The sequence below is a fragment of the Patiria miniata genome, unplaced genomic scaffold (genome assembly GCF_015706575.1).
Source record: "Patiria miniata isolate m_02_andy unplaced genomic scaffold, ASM1570657v1 HiC_scaffold_5, whole genome shotgun sequence".
NCBI classification, from domain to species: Eukaryota; Metazoa; Echinodermata; class Asteroidea; order Valvatida; family Asterinidae; genus Patiria; species Patiria miniata.
Window position 1 is genome coordinate 18,648,927 of NW_024037072.1, and position 18,171 is coordinate 18,667,097.

Genomic DNA, 18,171 nt, shown 5'->3' on the forward strand with positions numbered 1-18,171 from the left:
ACCACGTGGCACCCGTCTCGTGCTCTTGATCAATCGCTGTCTTGTTCCCGCCGCATCGCCCTGAAGTGTATTGACTTTTCACGAGGAGAGATTGGTATACGGCGCATACGTAAACCCTACAAATTCTCGATAAGGACTAGAACAAGTGGAAGACTGCAGAGAAAACAGGCTGAAATTGCCTGTCAAAGCGGAATCAAGATGAATGTGATTCTTGCAGTTAAGCAGTATGTTGCCAAGATGATAGAGGAAAGTGGACCGGGCATGAAAGTGCTTCTTATGGATAAAGATACGGTAAGATTCAGTCACACCATCACCTGATCACCGATCACCACAGACATTGAGTCTTGACGGACCACATTTTGTACACATTTTACAATTAACATTCCCTACGGGGTACCGGTGACCAGTGGCTAGTGGTGACTCAGAGCGGAGCTAGCTCCATGCTCAGAGCATGGAGGAAGGAATTTTTGTACTGTTGTGAGGTTGTGTTGTAGATCTACCCATGGAGGTAGGAATAGATCTACCCGGGGCATTGGGGGGGGGGGGGGGGGGTTGTGGGAGGGGTCAAGTTCTCATTTTTTTGGAGAAGACATTTGACAATGACAATAACTAAAGCTTTTGATGCTATTGATAGTGGATATATTGCCAGTGGCAATCCGGATTGCCGAAAGGATTTCTTTTCAAGGGAAATAAAGTCCGAAATTGTAAAATGGTCTGATTCCCATCTTGTGAATACGAAGTAACAACGATAATGTTGGCATGGAGCCAGACTAAAATTTGTCACCGGAAAATGTCTAAGTAAATAAAAGACAGTAACTGCGCATGTTCAGTGCATATCCGGCAAGCTAACGTTTACTAAAGGTTTGCCATCTCCGGCTAAATATCCACTGCCATAAGTTTTCAGAATGAAAAAGTCAAATTATTATTTTTTTTTTTGGGGGGGGGGGGCGCACAGCCGGCCATAGTGCACAAACCTGCATGACTCGTAATATTCTGTAACTACAAACAGTGTTTAAGCATTCCCTCCACCCCCCCTCCCCCCCCCCCCACATGTAGAACTCAATAGCCTTGGTCGACAGGCAGTCATTTTCGACTTGTACTTGATCCCCTTGGTTTTGTTTTTTAATCTCAACCCTAATCCTTCCAGACTGCATTTTATCAACATAATTACATGCATTTTATTGGCTGTTCTTCCCGCAGATCAGCTATGTCAGCATGGTGTATGCCCAGTCTGAGATACTACAGAAGGAAGTCTATCTGTTTGAACTTCTCAGCAATGGCTCACGTGAAATGATGAAACATCTCCGATGTATCTGCTTCATCAGACCAACGAAGGTAAAACCATAAACCTTGAGTGCGGTGGGGTGGCTGGGCTCCAATTTGCAGAGGGGTATTTAGGAGGCCTCAGTTTCTTGACAGAGGACTCAAGGGAGGGGGGGGGGGATAGATATGCACAGGCCTTGGGGGGGGGGGGAGTTGCAATGACCATGCCTCCTTAGTCATGCTAGTTATGCCACTGTTTGAGTGTAATATTTACTAGACTTAAATTCCAGATGTTTTGCTAATTTTGCACTTGGTACTGTGGCTGATCCAAGTCAGTGTATTCTTGTGTCCTTGAGCATGACACTTTGTCTGATGTTATTTCTCATCATCCAGGAGTAAGTGGGACATGTGAAGCCAGAGTTAGTTGTACAAAAGTCAAAGAAATTCTGTCACAAGCTAATGTGGCCAATCAGACGGCATTTATCTCCGGTTTCAGTAGCAAGAAACAACTGAGAATATTTCTGTTCCCCCTGGATGGGATGCTAGTCTATCACAGGTTACTCCCCAGTTAATGCTGGTACTCATTTATACTCCTGGGTGGAGAGGGGCAAGTGGGGGTGAAGTGGCTTGCCCAAGGACACAAAACATATGACCAGCAGCTGGATTCGAACCCTGACCCTCTGATCATGAGTCACGAACCCTAACCACTAGGCCACACTCCCCCAACATTTCAATTATTCCTTTGTGATGTGGGGGAGTTGAAGTGGTCTCTTGTGGCCATTATTAGCAAGGGGAATATCAATTAAAAGACTAGTTACTAAACTGCTGCAATAAACATGAATTTCACTCAAATACATTCCTGACTTGTCTCCCAGGATTGTACCGAACAAAAATGGGTGCACCGAGTTAACTTGCTTGGCATTTAAATGGTCATGTGTGTACTGTTTTTGGCACTCTTGCAGGAAAACATCGATCTTCTGTGCTATGAACTGAAGAATCCCAAGTACGGCATATACTGCATTTGTAAGTTTCTTGCATTTCTCACACAGGGAGTCCTGTAACTTTGCTGTATTGTGTGGGCCTTGGGTACAGGGTCAGTCCATAAATGTGGGGTCCAAAAGAGTGACATTTTGTGTCCCTGGTACACCTGAACTGTGTAATTGGCTTGAAAATATCATTAAAATAGACTTCAAACTATCTTTTATATGTTAGGTAGGTACTTCGCTGTGTTACATAATCACTGTTGGAGATACCGATAGAAGACATTAACCCTAACTCCCTAGCATGATTTACTAGGAACCATACCCATCCTGGCAAATTCCAACGGGAAATTGCACACACATACTTCTGACTTTGATTCTGGAGTTGTGTCAACCCAATGCAAAAGACTGTCAGTTTAGGGGTACTGTACCCATCCTGACAGATTCCAACAAAACATGTCGTTTGGGTTTGATAGGTTGAGTTCTGTTAGGGTTAAAGAATGTGTCCTGATTTCCAAATTCTACATTAGATGTAACAGGGACACACACACACACAAACTGGAACCCAAATGTATGGACTGATCCCGCACTGTATACTGTAAATTTGATGTCAGCATCATAACTGAGTGGTAAGATGATAGTGATGTTCAAGGTAACAAAGTTAAGACATGGACGAGTAACCTGGAGATGTATTTTTCTACATTGTACAAGGAAATTCCTATGTTCTGCATGTGTGCAACAGGTAGTTTGGGAATGCAGTGTTCTCCATGGAGCAAAACTCTAGCAAGGTGCCATGATGAGGAAGTTTGTTTTGTAAATGATGGGAAATAACCGCGATAATGAAGGCGTAAGCTGTGACATCGCAGAGGGTGCTTTCTTCCAATTTACATTCACACACTGTTGCACTAGGTAGTACTCGTAGCTGCTTGTAATACACCATGGCACTAGCAGAATCTATTTTTTTTCAACTTATCTATAGATTTCAGCAATGTAGTCAGTAAAAGTGATGTGAAGCGGCTAGCAGAAGCAGACGAGCAGGAGGTCGTGAGAGAAGTCCAGGTACCATACATGAGTTCACTTTCTCTAAGTTCAACATTCCAGCTTAATCAGTTGCTGGATATCGAGATTAGAAAAATTAACTTTTTGCATACAACTTTGGAGTTTGTGTAGCCTTTTAGGTACATGTATTTGAAATGTTGAATATTGATGGTTTGTACACATAGTTGCATGTTCTTGTATCATTTATCAACAGATCCAAAAAAGCAAAGTTCTTAATCGACACATGCATGTAATTATAGAAAACCATTAAAAAACTTTTGTGTGGATGCATTGAGTTTGTACATTCAAGAATTTTATTCCATTTCTTTTGGCGTTTTAATTCCATAATTATCACAGTGATTGCTTTGTCGATACTACATATAATTCACTTGTAAGGCCAAAAAAAAATAGTCGGTCTATGGTCAGTGCGCGCGTCGATTTTAATCATGCGCGTCAACCTTTTTTTTTTATTCAAATTGTCCGCGGTAGCTACAACAGCGCCCTCTATTGCCGCACCTCCTCAAATTTTTGTACCAAGGAATGGGGAAATTGCACCAAAGCAAATGATGGAGGGCACAAAGGCAAATATGGAGGACACCAATGTATATGAGAACACAAAAAAGCAAAAAATAGTACCCACCTTGTCTGTACAATCCAAGCTTGAAAAAAAAAAAAAGCCAAAAAAAACCCGCGTCGCCGCATCAATTCCAGAACTTTGGTCTGAATAGAGACCGACTATTTTTTGTTGTTGGCCTAACCAATGTACACGTAACATATAGTATTGTATTATCCTTTTGCAGGAGTTCTACGGTGACTTCATCGCTGTCAGCCCACATATCTTTTCCTTTAATATCGTGGGATGCTCACGGGTTAGTATAACTTTGCTTAACCTTGTTACATTATGCTAAAAAGTGAAATCAACGGCCTAGTCAATAAATGTAGTGAACCTACTATTTTTTCTTGTAGCCTAATATCCCATATTTTTGAGAAAACGAGGACAGTTTATTGTGTCAACGGCATTTTCTGAATAAAGTCAGTAGAAATATCATGCTTAGTTAAAGCGACTTAGTGATAGAACTTACATATAAAAATCACAAATGTTTAGACAGGGTTAAGATCCGGAATTTATAAAGTTGTCGCTCCATAAAACATACATGTGAATCTCTGTGCATGCAGGGTAACGTGTGGAGCACGGGAGTCCTGAACAGAATCTGTGCAGGTGTAACCGCTGTTCTGCTGTCTCTGAAGAAATGCCCCATGATACGCTACCAGAACTCGTCCGAGCTATCCAAACGATTGGCAGAAAATGTCAAGGTGAGTCCTATTAGAACAATCTATACGAGCAGTAGACAGCATTCAATATGGGAACTGTAACCACTGATCTCTATATAAAGACTGGATAGCTAATAAAGAGCCGCACAATGAACGAATTTGACGCCATATTGGTGAGACTGGCTGGTGATCTACAAAGGACAAGTTGCCGTTTTTATAGACAGCATGATTTCTTTTGTAACGTCGCGGTTCACTTGACTTATATTTTGACCACCACCACTGACCAAGGTTAACTATAATTTTTTAACGTCGTGGTTACTAAAATGCCGCAAATATCACGTTTTCGGCGTTTTGAAATAATAATTACTACGGAAATGTGTCCCTTTTAGAACATCATAATAAGTGTACGTGACCAAAATGCGCGTCAACTGTTGATACAACGCGCGCGTATTTACGCGTAGAACGTTCGTATTATACGCGGCCATCTTCGTGAGACCGGGGGCGAATTGGTCAATATGCAAAGTCTACTGTGTGAATGTTGTATGCATATCCGCTATCCAGTCTTTATATGGAGATCAGTGACTGTAACAGCCAAAAAGACCCAATTTGTTGTCACATATGGTAGGCAATGAAAGTGTATTTTATCCACCTCATATGTTGCAATATATTTATACTTAGGCACTCCATGAGTTGAAATTCCTTTTGTTGGACCCCAGCCACAGGAACGTCAATTTTTGTATGGCATGCCAAATGTGAAAGATGACGGTAATCTAAGACTGTTGGTCTAAGAATTCTAATGCTCTTGAATGGTTTTGTTGTTAAGTGCTTGATGAGGTTTTTGTTTGTCTTCTTGCCTATAGCAAGTAATATCCAAGGATGCAGGACTGTTTGACTTCCGAAGGACTGATGTGCCTCCTCTCTTGCTAATAGTGGATCGACATAGTGACGCAGTCACGCCCCTTCTGCATCAAGTAAGCTGTGTGTCTACAGAAATGTTACGCAGTAGCAGATTTCCAATTATGCCACATTTTACTGCATAGTTGCAACAAGTTGTGACACATTCAATGAAGGTTTTATGCAGTTCACATGAACATGTAACATTAAGGCATGTAACAACCTTAATAACCCGTATTATTATTTATATCAGGCTTCTAGCGGTAAAAATAAGTCAGCGTATTGTATGCTTTCATAAAAAAGTTCCCGGATGACTACAATAATAAAGTACCCGGTTGACTGCAATAACATTATTATTGCAGTCATCCGGGCATTTTCGCTGGTTCCCGCTTGATCAAGAGCATAGAAAGCCACAGTTGTCAACCACTTAACAGAGCGTAGCGTGCGTACCATCGAACACGGAACACGCCGCGCGCATGCAGCGTGCAGAAGGCCGGCTATACGCGCACTGTTGTCAACAATTACAGTGGCAGCTTCAAAACGTTTGATGTAAACGAAAAAGATGTAATGAAGACAGTGTCTTGAATTGTGCTTCTTGCAGATCAAGTCAGCCTGATATAAATAATAATAATAATATTGGATGGCTTGTTTTCGGTGGATACAAGAATATATTGCACTCGCTATGACAATATTGCACTTGTCTTCGACTCGTGCAATATTGTCATAGCTCGTGCAATATATTCTTGTATCCACCTCAAAGCCATCCAATATTATATAATTACATTCAAGGAAACTTGAATCCTTGATGCTGATTGGTAGATCCATGGCAACAACAGTTTGTTATTATCCCATATTGCACTGTCCGCATTACAATAGCTAGTCGCTGAGAAATGGCAAAAGTGTTCCCAGTGAATCTTGTCAAGTTTGCGTGAAGATTAATTTGTTATCCCACTGCGCTTGTAGAACATGAAAAATGTAGTGCGTCTGTGTCCAACATGCCACAAGGCGGATATATGAAACACAAATGCACTACATTATTCCATGCTCTGTGTGCTCTTGGGATATTACTATAATGTTGTCACATGTTCTGTGGCATTCATGACTTTTCATGTTAGTTTGTTGGGACTTAACTGAAAATTCCATTTCTGTGATTGCAGTGGACCTACCAGGCCATGGTGCATGAGTTGCTTGGTATCCGCAACAACCGCATCGACTTGTCCAAAGTACCAGGCATCACCAAGGACCTACAGGAAGTGGTGTTGTCTGCTGAGCAGGACGAGTTCTATGCTGCGGTATGAAAAGAATATTTGTATGTGACCTTAGGCTCTGTGTACGGGACACATTGTTATGCATGCACATTGCGCATAGAACACACGGAGAATGCTCCACTGAATGTGCACAGTCTCTTTGTCTCTGTGCAAGTGCCATGGCAACTAACTGTCTTATCCTTTTTTAATCATTATTGAGGGGATACTTGTGTCCAGAGTCTGTAGACGTCCACATTTACAAAAATTTACAGATCCCAGATTTTCAAAATTGTGGGAGTCTCTGTGCACAAAATTGACACGGATAATTGTGGAGTGCCGTGGCCTCGTGGTCTGGAACATTGAACTGTGGGTAATTCTGCAGGTTGTGGGTTCGAGTCCAGCCTGGGTTTGTGGTGCGTGTGTCCTTGGGCAAGGCACTTTGCCACTCATTGCTTCTCTCCACCCAGGAGTAAAAGGGTACCTGTGAGGGCAGTGATGGTTATTGTGATTGATTTTAGCTGCTTTGGACCAAAATGGCAGCATTGAGCTGTATAGTCCTCAGGGAGCTGAGATGGTCTTTGGAATGTTTTATTGGCCCAATGAGCAGGGGTAATAATAATGTAGCACCTTGAGTACCGATTGTGCGTTATAAGAAACTCAGTATTATTTTTATTATATTTAAAAGTTTTCTCTAAATAGTATCCCACTTGTGCTTCAGTATGAGTGCCAAGTATGAATATTGCAACACTGCAATCAAAATTCAAAAGTTCTATTCTACCAAAACATTTTGATATTCCAAATTAAAACGGATGCAGTGCTTCCAAAAATTGTCTTAACTTGAGATAGGACATCATAGTTTGCCAGGATCTTGTATTGCTGTGGAAGGATTATTTAACACTCTTGTGGACTTGTATTTGAAATAATATTCTGAAACAATATGAATGTTGATTTCGTTGTTTTCCGTTTGTAGAATCTCTACAACAACTTTGGTGAGATTGGCGCTCGGATCAAGGAACTCATGGAAGACTTCCAGAAGAAGAGTCAGAGCACCAAGAAGATTGAATCCATCGCTGATATGAAGGTCAGTATTGGATATGCGCAACAACAGTAGAGGGCGCTGCTTGTCTTAGGCAATCAGAGCCAAGGGTATGGCCGCGTCCAAATCTCTTGTCTAGATCTGTTGTGTAGGTCTTCGCCCATTGAAACTACGTGGTAACAAGCTGACAATAGACATAGCCATAGCTCTGGAGCCGTAGCTTTGGTGCTTATACCAACGGTCTCAACGCGCTTCACAATTATTACCCCTGTTCATCAGACCACGAGACCAGTTTTTGCAGCAGCTCGAGATCAGTGCCCATTTATACTCCTGGGTGGACAGAGGCAATTGTAGTAAAGTGTCTTGCCCAAGAACACAAGCACCATGGACCCGTCAGGGTTCAAACCCATGTACCACGGCACATGAGTCGAACACCGTAACCGTGGACCACAGCACTCCACAATGTTGGACACGGCCTAAGTTCCACTAAACGCTAGCATTATCATGAACATTAGCAAGCCCCCTAACAAGTGTACCATTCTAAGTGGAAGGATCCTATCATCAAGGATCATGTCGAACACCTGTACTACATTGTATTACATTGTAGTTATGCCTCGATAAAACCATATACCATACAGTGCTGGGCTAGTCCTGGGCAGTACAAAACGTAATGGGCAGTGTTGATGGATGCGATACAGGGTCTATTGGTTTAAAAGCAGGTAGAGACTTTTGCAATTACACGGTGATGTACCTAACGATTTAACGAGAAAATCCTTGCTTGAACCAAATACCCTGTGAAATTATTGTACCTGAAATGGTATCAGTTGGAAGAAAACAATCATTAGAAGGTTGTTTAAGAAAATGGCTGCAGTTTTTTTTTATGAGACACCAAAAATTGTGCATACTTGTATGTACGTTTTCTCTGTTTTCTTACAATGTACAGTATCCACTGAGCTGAACTGTAACAAGTTAGTTGTTATGTACCCTCAAAATCTTTGAGTGATTTTGTTGCTTCAAATGAAAAAAATGCACAAAAAAGCAAACGCTCCCCTGCACCTTGATCGAACCAGTTGTGATATTTTCAGAGCTTTTAAGTGATTATCACTAGTTTGTTTGATTTATGTAGGCATTTGTGGAGAACTATCCCCAGTTTAAGAAGATGTCCGGCACGGTGGCTAAGCATGTAACCGTGGTTGGGGAGCTGTCTAGGATGGTGGGGTTGCACAATCTGCTGGAGGTTTCAGAGATTCAACAAGAGTTGGCATGTCAGAATGATCACAACGAAGCCCTCAAGGTACGTAACAACTATCGGTATCGAATGGACATAGAAGTGGTGTATACCAAAATGGCAATCCAAAAAGACTGGGTTAGTATGTTAATTAACATGAATTTCAACACTGTCAGTGAACACTGACAATCTTTTACCATATTGAGCTGATTCTGATCAGTGAGATGAGCTACCCCGACAATGCACTGTCACTGTGGACTGTACATTGGCCTAGTGTCATGGCCTAGTGGTTAAGAACACTGGACTCATGCTCTGGTGTTTTAGAGGCAACATTGGCGTGGGTTCAAGCCCGGGCCCGGACACTTGTGCCCTTGAGCAAGGCACTTAACCATTATTGCTTTGTCCTTCGGATGGGACGTAAAGCCGTAGGTCCCGTGTGTTGTGTAATGCACGTTAAAGAACCCAGTAACGCTTATCACTAAGAGAAGGGGTTTGCCCCGGTGTTCCTGGCAGTGGCTGCAATATGCGCCGCAGCACCTTGTAACCCTTAAAGGTGCTACATAATGGGTCTCATATTTCTCATATTGAGGGCCTCCATGGAAAGCAGTGCCCTCCACTGATTGGAGCTACCCTCACTAAAGATGACGTAAATAAAAAAAAAAAAATAAAAACATTGAAAGGGAAGCTTACACAGTCATGTCCAACGCTCTGTTTTGATATCAAGGTGCCCCCTTCCCAATCCTGCTTATTTTGCCTGATATCCTCACAGCACCATTTGTTGGAAGGAACATGATGTTTTCCATGTGTTTTGACACCAATTTTTAAAAAAAAGCGGATGAACCATTCAAAAAATAGTCAATTTTTTGACGAGAGGTACCAAACCATTTGTTTTCCAATGAGCATGTGTGGATTCTGTGTATGACATGGCGGTTTTTTTGTGCCACTTTCGAGAACTGCGGTGGAGGGACACATCATGTGCCCGTACTGGTTTGCGTGCGTATTGCGCGAAATACGCACAACTTATTTTATTCTAAATTTGCACAAAGCTGCAACATCTTCATGCAAGCATCGGCGCCTTTAAGAAATGTGTTCAAGATGTCTGGTCTCCCTGAACACTTCCATTGCAGTGAGTCCATAGGAAAATGCACTCACTCACGGACAAAAAGCTTGAAATAAGTATTACTCAATTCTCCAAAACACATTTCCTAGGTCAGCTAAAAACCTTTGCGTACTTATAATTATTTGGCATGAATGTGTGCTCTAGCCTACCAAAATTCATAAAAACCTTTATGTACATGTATTCTCAAACCACTCCACTGTTAGAAAGAAATTTCTTTGAAAAACGTCATGACTTTCCCAGTTGTTTGTCATTTGTTTTCATTCAACATAAAGTCTAAAAACCTGTCTTCTTTTTTTTTAACTGGACAGAAAGTACGAGGGCTGATCATGAGTGATAAAGTGAGGGAGCTGGACGCGTGCTGCCTGGTGGCATTGTACGGCCTACGGTACGAACGCCATAGCAACAATGACTTCATGACGTTACTGAGCGCGCTCACAAAGAGGGGAGTCAGTGAACGAAATAAGAGGGTAAGAATTGTGCCCAGGTACAAACGTTGGCAATCATACCTACATGTACACTGCATCAGAGATGTTCTCACAAAATCTTAGACAAGGTAGCAAACAATTATTTTGAGTTCAATACATTTTCATCTACTCCAGTGACACAGTTAAAAAAAAAAGTTACTATACAGGGTGAGTAAAAAAAAACGAGACCCAAATGTCAGGACTATTGTTTTAATGAAGTTCTGCATGTAGCTCTTTCAAAATCTAGGATATGAAAGCCCAATTCATAAGCTTTGTTTTAGTACAAGAATCACGCATGTACGACTGAAAGAACAGTTACCTTTTTGTGATCCGTTGACATAACTTTTAAACGGTGGTTGTGTTTAAAATTCCGTAACTTGAAAATTACATGAGTGATTTGAATGATTCTTGTACCAAAAGAAAGCTTATGATTTGGGCCTTCATATCCTAGATTTTCAAAGTGCTACATGCAAAAGTTCACAAAAACAATGGTCCCGACATTTGGGTTTCGTTTTTTAATCACCCTGTATGGTTTATATATCCCTGCTTCTCTTACAAGAATGCTAACCCGTAGATATTAATAAACATGTATCGTGAACTTAACACATGTGGCACATTTTAATAATTTATTTTTGAAATTACCTAAAAACAAGTCTCATATAAGAACCTCTAGTGTCTATCAACCCAACTCTACACCCTAATTTTCTGTTTAAGTCTGCTATTTCTGTTAAGTGCGGCTTTAATGTAAGGGTATGAAGCCAGCCAAAGTTTTATAAAAGTGTAGTTATTTGTTGAAAAGAGAAACAGAAATTAAAGTCATGTGAAGGTTTTTCACACATCACATCCTGTAAGTGTAAATCCCTCACTTTTCCACTACTAGATTTATCAATAGTCCCTCGACATGAATTGTGAGTATGCAGATGTGGAAATGACATTTCTTGACTGAGGGGATTGAATTGTTTTTGAAATTCAGTTGGTGAGGGCTGTCGTTGAGTATGGCGGTGAGAGAGCTAGAGGAACGGATCTCTTTGGTCAGAACAATCCCATCTCCAGAACAAGAAGATTCTTCAAAGGACTGAAGGTAATACACCCTGTGATTTCATGGTTCTTGGTTTTTGGTTGGTTCTTCTCCTAAATACTCCGCGAGCAAGTTTTGATAGGAGGCCAAAAACACTGGGGCAGACCCTTCTCTTTATAAAGATAAGTGTCAATGGGTTCTTTTACGTGCATTGCATTATAGAACACACGGGACCTACAGCTTTATGTCCCATCCGAAGGACGGAGCAATAATGGTTAAGTGTCTTGCTTAAGGGCACAAGTGTCCAGCCGGGCTCGAACGCAGGCCACTTTTGCCTCAAAAACACCAGAGCTCTTAAGAACTAGGACATGACAGTCCACAATTTACATGTCCACCGTGGGTAGAATTTACACAATAAAATGGGGTAGTTGCATAATATTCGTAGGATCGAGTTAGCAGAACTAGTGGTGGGGGAAATTGGAGGTCTCAAAATCCGGTTATCCTAATTTTTTTTCAAACCGAATAACGGTTTTCTGTTTTCACCAGAAGTTCCTATTCAGCTCACACAGTCATGCTATCAAAAAGTGGCATGTGAGCTGATATGTTGAAAAAAAAATGGATGGAAATTCTCTTATAAGTCAAATGGGTAGGCTATTCGTATACCAAGAAGACCACTGGGAAGTTCGTGCAGTTACAATGAAGACCATAGAGCAAATTGGGGGATGTCCCAGTTGTTTTCTTTATCTTGTGTCACAAAAAATGGACGGCTTAATTTTTTTTTAACCCTAACCTTCCCAACTCCATCAAGATCCATCCCACCATTTTGGAATTTTGGCAGGCAAGCCATCTGTACCAAGTCCATCAAATCCACCTATAGTAATGATAGTCTTGTTATGGATTTCAGCGGATTTGGTCCTGAAGCATTGTGTGAAGCAGGGTCAGTGATGGATTTTGGTGGACTTGGTCCAGTACTTAGTAAAAGGCACTGGGGAGTTAGGGTTAAGGTTGGTTTCGAATACTCAAACCGAATGTTAAAAAATCCGGATTTAAGTCTCATCACTAAGCTAAACTTGGCGTAGCTGCACAATGTTTCAAATATCTTAAACATCTTGATTGAGGATGATCTCAGCTTTTATGATGGCTGTGTTTTAATGATTTCATACATGTATCAGACGTTAAGCAGGAACTCTTCTATAATATGTTACGTTTTTATTTGATAGGGTGTTGAGAACATCTACACTCAGCACACGCCGCTGCTGCAGGAGACGTTGGATCAGTTGATTAAAGGCAAACTGAGGGAAGGAAGTTATCCCTATCTGGGGCCGAGTCAACTCAAGGACAGGTTGGTATCTCATCCTTGTACAATATACAATTGTTGTCTGCCTTAACCCTAATCCTCCAGGGTAGTTTGGCTAGAAATCCTGCCAAACGCGGCAACATGCAACACTTGTCTAAATGACAGGCCTGCCCAGTGCAGCTAGATCCATCAGGTCACAAATCTCAAGGCCAAACTGCCTCAGAGTCTGTGGTCACCCAATGCAGCAGGATACAACTGTGGCATTGTTCAGTGGGATTAGCTCTCATTGTTTCAGAATTGGCCATTTATGCACTGGTGTTGATAACTAAATGCATCAAAGTGCACCAGACTTTTCCACCAAATGCACTGTGCTGCATCTGGTAAGGTTAGGGTTTGTATACGTAGTTCTTTGTCCTTTTTGTTCCCCCAAAGGGTGCATATGGCACCCAAGGCAAAGTGATAAAAGATCATTCCTCTGACACCTTAACAATGTTTTATCTCGGAAGCCCAATGGTTCGGTCGTTGATAAGCATGTCTGTATGGGTCCTCTACGTGCTCAGCTTGGTGTACATTACCTAACTATTGTGCTGCAGGTGTGTTTTAGCTGTGTTGTACAGAGCAGTGGGTCAGTTAAAAATCAAAAGTTTTTGAGTTGATGATCAAGGTGATGTACCTTGGGTACATGAGGTGACGTACATGTTCTTGTGAGGGTCATTTGTGTTGTCGTACATGTACATGTACAGCTACTTCTGGAATACATTATAGAAACTGTCCACGACCAATTAAATGTTCACAGTAAAATAACGTGGTTTAGTAAATGTGGGACAATTATGACAGCTGCTACCACATGGTTCGTTTCCATGCGGCCATGAGATGATACTATGGCTACATATTTTGATGTTGTTACTCTTCTACCATAGCCCAATCCGCCCTGTCTGTGATTGTTTTACTCCTGTTTACAATTGTTAATGCTAATCATCTTGTGTATCAACTGCTTGTAATTACCAGACCCCAAGACATCATTGTGTTCATGATAGGAGGTATAACCTATGAGGAAGCCCTTGCCGTGTGCAACATCAACAAGTCAAACCCAGGCGTAAGGGTCGTCCTGGGGGGTACTACGTTACACAACTCACAAACGTAAGTTGGCCATGACGAGCAGTTAGGATGACATTGTGATAGGGTGGCATATGTCTGGAGTTTTTCCTTATTTACCATTTCTTTTCCTGATACAGTAAACTACGGCTAAGTTGACATCGTACAACTCATCAAATCGCTCAAGTCAGCCGTCTGACTAAAGTCCTGATTGTCTGTAATTCCATTAATTTTTTTATTTCTAAGTCGGCTTTTATAAGTCGCCATTTCGTTCAAGTCGTCGTGTTTCTCTGTCCCCTTTCCATAAAAAGCATTACAAAATCCTTTGTGGAAGTCGGCATTCAAAAAATCATGCATTGGCATCGACTTCCTGTACTGCAGTTGGCAAGAAGTGTCAAGTGAAAAGTGGTTTGGCACGGCTACAGTGTGTGCGTGGTATATACCGGACCACGCACGCATTTAATATGTTACTGTTCACGTGCATATGCATTACTATTTTGTACATGTGGTCTCCACTATTAATACCCCAAACGTGATGATACATTTTGAGGATTAATTCGCTGGATTCAACTCGAGCATTAAGGAGATAAACCAGGGTAAATCGAAGCCAATTAGTGCATGAATTATGTCTGCAAAAGGACATTCATGTAAGTCGGTGAAATTCTCGGGTCCCGAGAGTGCCGACTTAGCCGGAGTTTACTGTACTAGGATATTTAAAGGGCAGTATAGAAACGTGGAATTCCTGACGTTTTATCATAAATCGTCTTTCATACCTATAAAAGAAACCTTTGGGCAAATACAATGTTCAAACGTATATTATATATGGTACATTGCTGTGGGATCCTCTGCAGATTATATTTTGGAATTGTCAGTTTCTTCCGATCTCATCCCTGAGGCCTGTGCCAGGTGAATGGCAGCAATGTGTTTACATCCCTCCTTACTTCTCGCTGTAACTGGGTGAGGGGTACTTAAGTCTGGAGGCTAAAGACTTGAAATTGAGTCGGTAGTTGGCCGGGTGAAGTTCACCATTTGCCATTCAATTCATTAGACACGTCAAAGCAAGAAAATGATAAACACGATACACAGCGCTGTACTAGAAAATATCGGGGGGGGGGGGGGGCGCCGACAGTCAAAATACGACAGTCTTGTGACTTGTCCTCAAGTCTAGGAGCCTATGGGCTCCGTGCACAAGTACCCCTTCAACGGCCAGAAAAGGAGAGTTAGGGGTATAACCTAGACTGGTTCCCGGTCAATATTTTGAATGATCCAAAGTTATTGGAGGCAGGGATTAGTCTAAGAGACCATCACAACATATTTGCGTGCCGACAATGCCTGATGCTCATACGCGAAGAGTGCCGAAGACGCTGTGGCTTAGCATTGTGCACATTCAGGATAAATAAGTCATGCGTACTTTGCACACGAACCAGTTGCGTACGCATACGCGGTGTCCCGTCCAAAGGCATAGAAATGCACCTTCTTTTGTTAGTGCTCGGAGCCCATAGTAGACAAAATTAATACGGACTGCTTTGAGTGGTCTATACAATTAGCCTGCAAGGCAGTCTGTATGATCTTCTGTGTTCACAAAGGGATAATTGATTGCTCAATGGATCATCAAGGGAGGCTAGGTTTATTATTTGAGTTGAATCAGTCAGTATTTGTTTCATAAAATCTCCCCCATACTTTTATAGATCTCTTTCCAAATTTTCTTTCTGAAATTAGTTAAAACTCACATAACTTGGACTTTTCGAACTACCCCTTGATGAAATGTTTGTGACATAATCGCTTAGTAAATTAAAAATGTGATTGACTTTCTGATGGTTGATGTGGATTCTTTGCTTTAGATACCTCGAAGAAGTGGCCATAGCACAGCACATGTGAAGGATCTTCCCCCAGAAACGTCAACACATCTCATAATTGGGAGGTATACTTGGATTCCATTTTCAATTCAAAGACATACAGATATGCAGCTGCCCAGTGTGTATATTGTAGGTAGTAATAGTGCAGCGTAAGCCTATAATTCCAGATTGGGCCATTTGCAATAATTGGGCCTGTTGGCAGAAGTAGGGACCATCTAGCAGTATAGGAAAGCGCACATGGAAAGCGTGACGTCATTAGGTCTCAGGCTTATTGCAGTGATGATTTGCAGAGAGTGCTTAGTAGACCATTATCATGTTGCAGCCATTTGATTTTTTCCCCATTCAAATCAACGTAACCAAAGCAAGGCTGGAAGGAAAAATAGTCTGGTTCCTTTCTGCACAAAAAACATTATCATTCAGTACTGTTATTTGATACAGGGAACAAGACTGAAATGGTGGCAGCAAGATAAAGGTGTATTGCTGAACTGCCTGAGCTTATTGCCACATTATTTATTGGATATATTTTATATTTTAGTTATATAGATATAACTTGCTGGATATGCTAATCCCTGCAAAGTTGTTACGTTTTTCATTTCGTCCCTTATAAAAATGAGTCCTCTGATTTAAATATTGTTTCACGTCTTGAGTTGGGGTTTAGTACTGATCTGCTTTGAATAAAGTATACAACTTTTTAAAAGGCAACCAGCCATGGGATGTCACCCACATCTAGCTGTCACATGTTCTGTTTGTGCTACAGTTTTACGTGTATAGACAGTCTATATCTTCACAAAATATAAAATAAAAGCCAATATTGTTAACAAGTGACTTTAATTATGATCTGGGCTTGGCATGAGGGATTGCAAATGGAAGTACTTTGATTGGGAGATTTTCACATAGCCTACTGTCATTATAGAGTCAACTTGTACCTTTGCCAACTCGATCAGTCCAGCATGGAACTTAAAGTGAAGTCAATCATAAACACAAACGTCTATCACTAACCACAAGTAACTGGATGAAAAATGACAATGCAGAGGATGCAATTACAGTCAAACATGGAACATGTACCAAGCAGTTTTGGTGTAGCCAAGGGCTTTTTTTAAGAAGAATTCTCTTGATTGTCTTTCTGCGGTCAGTCTTTCCACTTAATAATAAATCCTGGTGAAGAGACAACTGCACTCACAAAATGTATTGCTGGCCCAAAATTAACCTTTCATATCGGTTTAAGTCCTAAGTCTTGCAAAATGTTAATGGATTTATCTATTGTCGTCTGATGGGGTACATCAGACTTTCTTTGCTCCATGCCATCAATTATCAATGTCACGTGCTTGCTTGAATTTACAAAAGCGTGGACATCATGTTCTTTTTCTCTTTCCAGTAAATATATTAAACATGCACATGCTTTTTGGAAGAAGAGGTGAGACCCACCTGAAATTCTGCAGTGTGTCTTGGCATACACTTGTTATTTGTTCCAAGTTGGAGGGAGATTGATCATCCTTTTATGAGGCATAAAGTCACCAAAAGTGTGGAAAAATACATCCATCCACCCTGATGCATTGGTTGATTTCTCTCTGTGATGTCTTCAACCAAGGTTACCATGAGATATGCTGTTACATGTGTGGCTGACCCACCCAGGGCCAAAGGAAAGATTTTCTCACAGTGGTCCTTAAATGAACAAACATATAACATACACTGTACATAAAACAATGAAGATAATAATAATTTCAATACTTGGAAATGCGTGAACATGAAAACAATCTAAAACTTGTGAAAAAAGTTAACTAAAAAATCAAAAGTCAACTTGAAACTCAAAAGTCAACTTGAAACTTGAATAGTCAACTCGAAAATCGAAAATTCAACTTGAAACTCGAAAATCCAACTTGAAGCTCGCAAAATTCAAATAGTGAACTCGAAACCCGGAAAGTTAACTTGAAGAAAAGAAACCCTCTAACAACTTTGTTGGGATTCCTTCAACCTGAGGCTGTTCTTGGTAGCATTTAAGTTAATCAGGTTGGTGTATAAATCTCACAAAGTCAACTAGCCCCAAAGATATTCCAATAATGATCTTTCCCCCATTCTTTGAAGAGAAACTTTGCGAGTTCATACTTGAATACTCCATTGGTGAGAAGTTTTTCCCGCGCTCTGTCTGATTGTCTGATCTGGACCGGTTATTACATACACTGAGTCCACAGCACCCCACATCTTTCTCTCACCGTCCTTTATGGAGTTCTCGACGTACTTGTCGAGACAAATATGCGCTTCACTTGCTCTCTCTGAACATACTACTGACAGCATGGTCCGAGCAATTGATGCATATGATGCTCCCATGTTTGTTTGTGAAAGGATGGAATGGAGAAGAAGTCCTC

At 41.1% G+C, this 18,171-nt stretch overlaps 1 protein-coding gene across 1 annotated transcript; it reads left to right on the forward strand.

Moving 5' to 3' along the window:
• Positions 1-15: 15 nt before the first annotated feature.
• Positions 16-17,343, forward strand: LOC119740346 (vacuolar protein sorting-associated protein 45-like). The gene is made up of 15 exons (XM_038215614.1): positions 16-291; positions 1,201-1,335; positions 2,226-2,286; positions 3,223-3,302; positions 4,082-4,150; positions 4,458-4,595; positions 5,414-5,524; positions 6,605-6,739; positions 7,665-7,775; positions 8,857-9,024; positions 10,387-10,545; positions 11,516-11,623; positions 12,781-12,902; positions 13,866-13,997; positions 15,794-17,343. Exons 1-15 carry the CDS (start codon positions 199-201, stop codon positions 15,828-15,830), a joined length of 1,659 nt encoding a protein of 552 aa, XP_038071542.1. The 5' UTR covers positions 16-198; the 3' UTR covers positions 15,831-17,343.
• The last annotated feature ends 828 nt before the right edge of the window (positions 17,344-18,171 follow it).

Bases quoted from the DNA above. Each gene is read 5' to 3' on its own strand.
- LOC119740346 (XM_038215614.1), top strand. From the start codon at position 199: ATGAATGTGATTCTTGCAGTTAAGCAGTATGTTGCCAAGATGATAGAG. The intron at 2,287-3,222 runs GTAAGTTTCTTG...ACTTATCTATAG, and splicing joins GTACGGCATATACTGCATTT to ATTTCAGCAATGTAGTCAGT. The intron at 11,624-12,780 runs GTAATACACCCT...TTTATTTGATAG, and splicing joins GATTCTTCAAAGGACTGAAG to GGTGTTGAGAACATCTACAC.